The 7,793-nt window shown below is 34.1% G+C and overlaps 1 protein-coding gene across 2 annotated transcripts in view; it reads left to right on the forward strand.

Moving 5' to 3' along the window:
• Nucleotides 1-3,874, forward strand: part of LOC111402518 — a 4,366-nt gene extending 492 nt beyond the window's left edge. The window contains exons 1-7 of one of the 2 annotated variants that reach the window (XM_023030886.1): nucleotides 1-105; nucleotides 1,733-1,873; nucleotides 1,978-2,091; nucleotides 2,188-2,361; nucleotides 3,047-3,162; nucleotides 3,432-3,516; nucleotides 3,611-3,874. The exon at nucleotides 1-105 is cut by the window's left edge and continues 491 nt beyond it. In XM_023030886.1, coding sequence (XP_022886654.1) covers nucleotides 1-105; nucleotides 1,733-1,873; nucleotides 1,978-2,091; nucleotides 2,188-2,361; nucleotides 3,047-3,162; nucleotides 3,432-3,516; nucleotides 3,611-3,616 — 741 coding nt within the window. In that variant the 3' untranslated portion in view covers nucleotides 3,617-3,874. The remainder of the gene's footprint in view (nucleotides 106-1,732; nucleotides 1,874-1,977; nucleotides 2,092-2,187; nucleotides 2,362-3,046; nucleotides 3,163-3,431; nucleotides 3,517-3,610) is intronic. The other variant, XM_023030887.1, reaches the window with a different exon arrangement.
• The last annotated feature ends 3,919 nt before the right edge of the window (nucleotides 3,875-7,793 follow it).

Here is a 7,793-nt window from a genome sequence, read left to right on the forward strand (position 1 = left end):
GATATGCAGAGGCTTATTGATAGGATTATTAATGCCACCATTGTCTTGGCTGCAGGAACTTTTGCTATCTCAAAGTTGCTCACTATAGATCGTGATTATTGGCATGTGAGTGGAATTATCTTATAATTTGCTTTTATTTTGTGAAGTTTGAAGTTAATTTATAACATTTTTGTGTGGATTGTGGGTGACATTTGTGTTGATTTTCTTGGCATATTGTTGAGACTTGTTATTCCTTATGTGTATGTGAATCCGGCCTTTGAAGAATTAATTCTCTATACATATAGAGTATGCAAAATTGAGTCTTTATACGAATTTTGTTATAAGTTTAGCAGATTGAAATTGGAATCATTCTTGAGTCCTTGATTATTGAGATGAGACTTTGCCAATCTCGTTTCCATTTCACCCCTTTGTTTGTATTCTCCCCACGTTATTATTTCTTAGATTTCTAGGCTCAATTACTGGAATAAGAGGTTATTGCTTGCCCCTCACTTGTGCTCTTATGGAATGTGATAGGTTTTCTGGTGACAATTTTTCGTCGATCAGATATTGAATATTTTCTCTTGACTGTTACTGGTGGGCTGTATTTGTTTGTCCAGTAACTGATAAATAACGAAGTATCTCTACAATTACAACTCCTCTTACATGCTCAATGGACTGTTCAGGGGAGATATAGGTAAGTAGATTGCCAATTATGAGTTGATCTGATTCTTAAAGGGAAAGGAGCTCATCTGGATATAAGGAAAATGGATTTCAAATACAGAATGAGGACAAAGAATTGATAGCTGATGTATAAAAAAGTGATATACTTCAATGCAGAAAACTACGAACAAAACATTCCTTTGCTTGCGGGATATTATGTCTATATAGAACCTTACTGGTTGAGTGATAAAATTTTTACTTCTTAGAGGTACTACCTGAAATTACTGATTTTTGAGATTATAGTTGACCCTAGATGTATGCTCTTGTCAATTGTGCAAAACAGTGGGAAATTTCTGCTTGCTTAGATATTGCTTATTGGATATTCCTCTCAACTGTTACTGTGGCATATTAGTTTTCCTTGAGGGTTGCATTTTTGGACATATCTTGAAACCTGTATTACTGAGCTTAATTCTCATGCCAGGGTTCTCTATTATAAGCTGATATAATTGCTTGTACCAGGCTTCTTTAGCATTTTCTTTTAAAGAGCTTACTGGAACCTGAAATGTATTTTTTTCAGATCGTGATGCCATTTACCTCTAAGAGCTTGCAAGCTTTAATAAACTATTGAAGAGGAAATTTTGTGTGATCTTTTCTTCCGTTGTTGTCATGTGGTTTTATAGAACTTTTTAATGTTTATATTCCTTGAAGTAATACCAACATTTGAACTGTATGGAGCCCTATATGTTGTATTGGAGCATAGATAAATATATTTTTCGGTCCAATATGGTTGTAAGTATATCTATGTACATGCAAATATCTTGGAAAAGTTTTCTAGTATATTTTGCATTTTCTTCATGGTTTCAGGTGATGTGAGTGTATGAATATTATCATTTTCTTGCATGCACCAAGTCGACACGGGTTTTCTCCACTTCCTTCTCTCCTATTTGTGCTTGAGTCTTTCAACTGGCTTACATAATTACATATATTCATCAACTTGGGTGTGCCTCTGTTCGAAATTATTTTATTATACCTGTATACATATATTGACTGGGTTTTACGTATAAGATTGTACTCATTTTGTTTGTTTGTTCAGGGATGGACCCTCTATGAAATACTGAGATACGCACCACAACACAACTGGAGTGCATATGAGGAAGCTCTTAAAGCAAACCCTGTCTTAGCAAAAATGGTAATAAGCGGAGTGGTGTATTCCGTGGGGGATTGGATTGCACAGGTTAGTTAAAATTTTCTCTTATTAAAATGCTAACAGCTCTTTTATTTGTTGATTTTAGTGAAGTCTTATCGGCTGTTAATGAGTTAACGTGATATTTTTTGCAGTGTTACGAAGGAAAACCTCTGTTTGAGTTTGACCGTGCTCGCACGTTCAGATCTGGGTTAGTTGGCTTTACACTGCATGGATCCCTTTCCCATTATTACTATCAGTTCTGTGAGGTAATTATTGCAGTTTCAATATCTTCTGCCTCGAATATTCTTGTGATTCACTTATTTTCCTCGCTAATTATTTGACAAACGTGTCTCCTTTTCCAGGCTTTATTTCCTTTTGACGATTGGTGGGTGGTTCCTGTGAAAGTAGCATTTGATCAAACGGCATGGTCTGCAGTTTGGAACAGTATTTACTTTACAGTATTAGGAGTTCTCCGTCTTGAATCCCCCATAAACATTTTTAATGAATTAACAGCTACATTCTGGCCCATGTTAACTGTAAGACTACTTCCTTTTCTTGAACGAGTAAATATAAATCCCAAAGAAAATTAATTATAGCAAACTTCTATTTTCTGATCTATTTGAAGAGTTCTGCATGGTGGGATTGAGCATCAATAGATGTCTGCAGTATATGGATATAATTTATTGTTAGCTATGAAGTTTCTTAATTGTTTTCTCTGTGTTTTTATTTTTAACTTAACCATAAGCTTGAAGCTTTAAAATTCCTGAACTTTTTTCACTTATGATGTGCACAACAAATTATCTGCGACTGGTTTACTCACGTGACACTGTTGAAAACAATTTAGATAAATAACTTTGTCCCCTTTCTAACAGCACAAGCTTTTAAATGTCAGGTGTATACTAGATTAGAGAAAAGATACGAGTTCAAGTCTCTCTGCTACCCATTTAAAATTTTTCTCCTATTTTGCTTTTAGATATCTTTTAGCTGAGGTGATTGAGCCCTTCCTTTGTACTCTGAATTGGTAAACTATGTCGCTTCAGTAGATTTGAGCTAATCATCATAAACATTCCATAATTTGTTCACTCCTTTCTGTCATGACGTATTGGCAATACCTTTGTCTTCTCAAGTTCAAGTAAAAACTATATTTTTTTTCCTCACTGCACAGTGAAAATTTGATATGCATTCTAACAGTGTTATTGAACATTGGCTTTTTTTTTTCAGGCGGGTTGGAAGCTTTGGCCTTTTGCTCATCTCATTACCTACGGTGCGATCCCTGTTGAACAAAGGCTTCTTTGGGTCGACTGTGTGGAGCTCATTTGGGTGACGATACTATCGACGTAAGCATGATGTCTTAAGTGAGCTTTTATTTCTAGTTATGTTAGGCTGCAAATTTCAGTATGTTTGGGTAGGTGGATTAGGCAATGTTAGGCTAAGAAAAATAAGTCATATTAATACCGACGTATACCAAACATGCACTATGCACTTAGTTTTTATTTTTATTTGTTTATTTTTTTTCAATGCGTGAGGTGGAGAAATTAGGAATCCGGTGACTAACTCAATGTGGTAGAACGGGAATCCTAATTTCTTTCGGAATATAATGTGGCAGTTATTCAAACGAGAAATCAGAAGCCCGCATCTCTGATGTACCTGCTGAAGCTAATATGGATGCATCATCAAAAGTTCCGCCTGAGGTATGCCAAGTGTTTGATTTATGATGCATGCGACTTTCGCTACTAAATATGTAATTCTAACCCGTTGCCTCTTTTCCCTGTTGTGTCTGCTAAGGTTTGATCAAATATACAAACCGAGACAGGGTGAAGCGACATAGAATGGTTATCCTAGCCTCGATTGCATGGAGATAATGGAGGCCATCTGTACGTAGTTACTAAGGATGCAAGGAGTGATCTGAGTGTAAATTCTGTATTTCCTTCATGTTTAGATCTTTTGCTTGTCTGTTTGTGACCTGAAAAATGTAATTTAACTAGTCATGCCAACAATGTAAAGTGTTCATAATGTTATAGTGGGAATTTCCACTTGCCTTTTCTTTTTCTCTGGTCTAAACGTGCATTCTAGTAGATATATACAGATGGAAGAACACAGAAGATGGAACATATTTAGTACGAAATATTGGATAAAACTGGTAAGTAGAACAGACAAGATTTTAACTCATTTCTCTTTAATATTGTTCTTAGCCGTTGAGTTTCCAATGCGAGAATGGAAAGAACAAAAAAGAAGCTTCAGTTTTTCGAATTTGCATTTTCTCCTTTGCTGATGGAACTTGGAGAAACAACAAAGAGGCTTCAGTTTGTCGAACTTGCATGTTCTCCTTTGCTGATGGAACTTGGAGAAACAACAGTTTGGCTCCAGAAAATCCCACATTGATTGGGGGCTTGGAGTCGCTGAAAAACTGGGCTAAGATAATAGGGCCCCCTAATCTCTTGGATATTTTTCTAATTTTACTCTTCGTATTAGGGACCTAATTTTCAGAACTGAACAAGAAATGAAAAATTCAATAACAATTTTGTATGATCATAGCACCTGTGATCCCTTTAAATGTGTGGATACAAGTGATTTGAGTATATATAAACACTTTATGAACATAGGCCTCGATTCTAAATATTTAGTAAAGAAAAAACTCAATTTCCAAGACATTAAATAGTTTCAATCAGTGTTCTACGAAGGGTGTCTAGAAGAAGCGTGAGCAAAATGCTTTGCCTTGGCAGTAAGAGTAAATTAAGCAGTTAATTTAGTAGTTGACTGCTTAATGTGCCTCTAAGTGTGTTTAGGTTTGTTTTATTATTATTTTTTTTGGAAAACTTTTTATTTGATTTTAGCTTATAAACTTTTTATTTTTTATTTTCATTTTTTCTTGTATTAAAATGTTTTTATTTGACTTTAGTTTCAAGTTTTTAAATGACTTTATTTATATAAATGTAAAAAATGAATTTATCCGATAAAGATTTAGATAAGATTGAAGTTATGATACCATCTATATTATGTATTTATGATGAATTAGGATGGTTGTGTACAAGCAAGCATGGCTCATTTATGACTTTGAAACTTATAGTTTTATTGAAATCTTCTAAAATATATATGAAATTCCTATAAATTTGTTAAGTATGATTTGTTTACTTGAAAGTTGAAATTATGAAAAATAGTCCAAATTTTACATTTCGGAAACTTGAAAATTATATAATTGACTAATTGTATGAATTATTAAATAAATATAGTATTTTATAATTTTAGATATTTGGTATGTATTGTTTTAATTATTAAATAATTTTTAGAATAATTAAGTATTTAAAATAATAATAAAAGTGAGTAATGCTTTTTTATGTCTAACCTTTGCCTAGACTCGTAAAGTTTGAAAGTTAACATTCACGCCTAATTACGTTTTACGTTATTTTAGAACTCTGATTTTCGTGCTGGTCGGAACTTACCCGACAAGGAATTTCGCTACCTTAGGACCGTTAATATCAATATCAATATCAATAATCAAATAACCAATATGAATTCGACATCGGCGAGTGGATCATTCTCTCGTGACTATTAGAGGCCCATCCCCTAACTACCCTATGATCACCCAAGAAGTCTTTCATCCGGCAGTGCCAATAATCATAATATTACAAGGGCACAGTCGAGTGGTTCACCCTCCCGTGATCACCAAAGGCCTATCCCCTACCTACCTTTGCAATCACCGAGGAAGGATCACCCACTATGCCAAAGATATTACATAAGCATACCTCACATGTTTCGACGCCCTAGTAGTGGTCAATAAAATATTTATAAAGAAAACTCACTTTGAAATCATGTTTCGCATGCAAGATTTTCAATAATGTCACATGTCGTGCATGCATATGAAAATGCTCATGAATGACATATTTAAAGAAAATTCATGTCAATAGGTTCCACAACCTCATACTCAACGATCATAACCATCATATGATGTACAATGAACTTCTTATCGAAGCTATGTAAATCTTCTAATATTACCACTTCACAATTACTAGGTTCTTGCATCGTAATTGCAAATAGATTTTTGGTTACCTTTCGCTTTTGTGTGTTCAAGTTCTTACGGAGTGTATATCAATTTCTTTTTTTGCTCAACGTAGAAAAATTACCTGTATTACTATATAATATTAAAGACAATCCTCCATTTAATAATCTTAACACACACAACCCCAAAATACGTCCATTCACACCAAAACAAATCAGATAAAATCATTATTTCAAGTTACTAATGACATTACAAACTAGTCTCATAAGTCTTGTTATTTCTCGAGTCCAATTATGAACGTCAACGTCATCTAATTGTTGTCATTAACTTAGTACTCCTTAGAATCTATTTTCTAGACCCAAGAGATCATTAATGGACATATAAATGTTGAAATCACATTAAATACCCAAACGGACAGAATCTGTTTTTAGATTTTCTATTACTGTCCAATTATTTTTCCAATCCTTCTTCACCCCTTTAACTATATCCAACGACTCCCAAATTTTTACCACACTTCTATAACATGTATATGAAGGTAATTATGATCTAAAGTTGTGACAAATGAAGTGTTTTCAGCCTCATAAATCGTCCATTTTTCACCACACCAAATCAGGCAGTTTTCTTTTCTTGTGACTATTTTCGATTTTCATTTTACTAGTGAAGTAGTAAGAAATTGTTGATATCGGTTGACAATCGGGTGTCAATAGAGTAAGAAATTAAATGAACGGTTGATGAATTAGCCCTATAATATATTTTGGGATATTAGGACAAGTGAAGTAGATTGTAAACACGTCAAAATAAGCCAAGGATACTTGATTTGTACCTGCAAAGATAGATATAAAATCAGATTTTTACTACAAGTGACCACCTCATGCTTGGGATATTTGTCATTTTAACACTCAATTTCTTTAACCTTAGGCATGATCTCGTGTAGGATGGATATAGATATCTTATAAGGCATAAAAAAATCCAAATACAATGGTAGAAATGTCAAATATTGCAGCAAGAAGCCACCTCCTACTTATTACTCACCAAAGTAGCTTGATGTGGCTGCATCCCATAATATCCTTAATCCTTAAGCAATATACACGACCTCAACCACTTAAAGACCACTCATTTATCTCCTAAATAATATATTAACTCCCTTAGCTCGTCTCCAAGTGATTCCAAGTGAAAAAGAGGGTGAAAGAGCTAAAGAGAAATAGAAAAAAGAAACTGGAATTTCTGGACAGCTTTGTTACTTCACGGTTTTGAGGTTTGCATCCATGCTTACATATAAAAATATTCATATTGATAGATATAAATTACACACTAAATATCATCCTAAAACAAGGTATAAACCACTCAAATCCAGCAACCTACATCTCTACTCAGGTTTTTTTCCTCAAGTTTTTGTAATTAATTAACCCTATTTTAGCATCATAAAATCATTAACAACACTCCAACCTAATCGCAAGCAAGTTCAGATGTTCAAAAAATTATAAACCTCTTAAGAAATAATGGATACAAACCTCAAAACCGTGAAGTAACAAGGCCGTCCAGAAATTCCAGCTTCATATTTTCTTATCCATTTTTGCTTCCTTTGCTTTCACGTTCACTTGGGGTTATCTTTGCAGAGTCGTATATCTTATTTAGGAGCTATTTAAGGAGTTTTAAGGATTGGGGTCGTGAGTGATACTTAAAGGTAAAGGAATTTGTGATTACAAGATAAGTATTCCTCAAGCATGAGGTGTCCAAGCAGGATGTGGCTCCTTGCAGCCAAATTTGACTTTTCTCCTACCTAATATGGAGTCATTTGTGACTTAGGAGATGCATGACTATCCCATATAAAGTTCTAATGATTTAGAAGACGTGCTGGATGCTTTACGGTTGAAGCAATTATATATTAAAGTGATAAGTCTCCTAACATGAGCTGTCTAAGTTGGAGGTGGCTTCTTACTGCAATATTTGACCTTTCTACCATTGTATTTG

The sequence above is a fragment of the Olea europaea genome, chromosome 10, assembly GCF_002742605.1.
Source record: "Olea europaea var. sylvestris chromosome 10, O_europaea_v1, whole genome shotgun sequence".
Lineage (NCBI taxonomy): Eukaryota > Viridiplantae > Streptophyta > Magnoliopsida > Lamiales > Oleaceae > Olea > Olea europaea.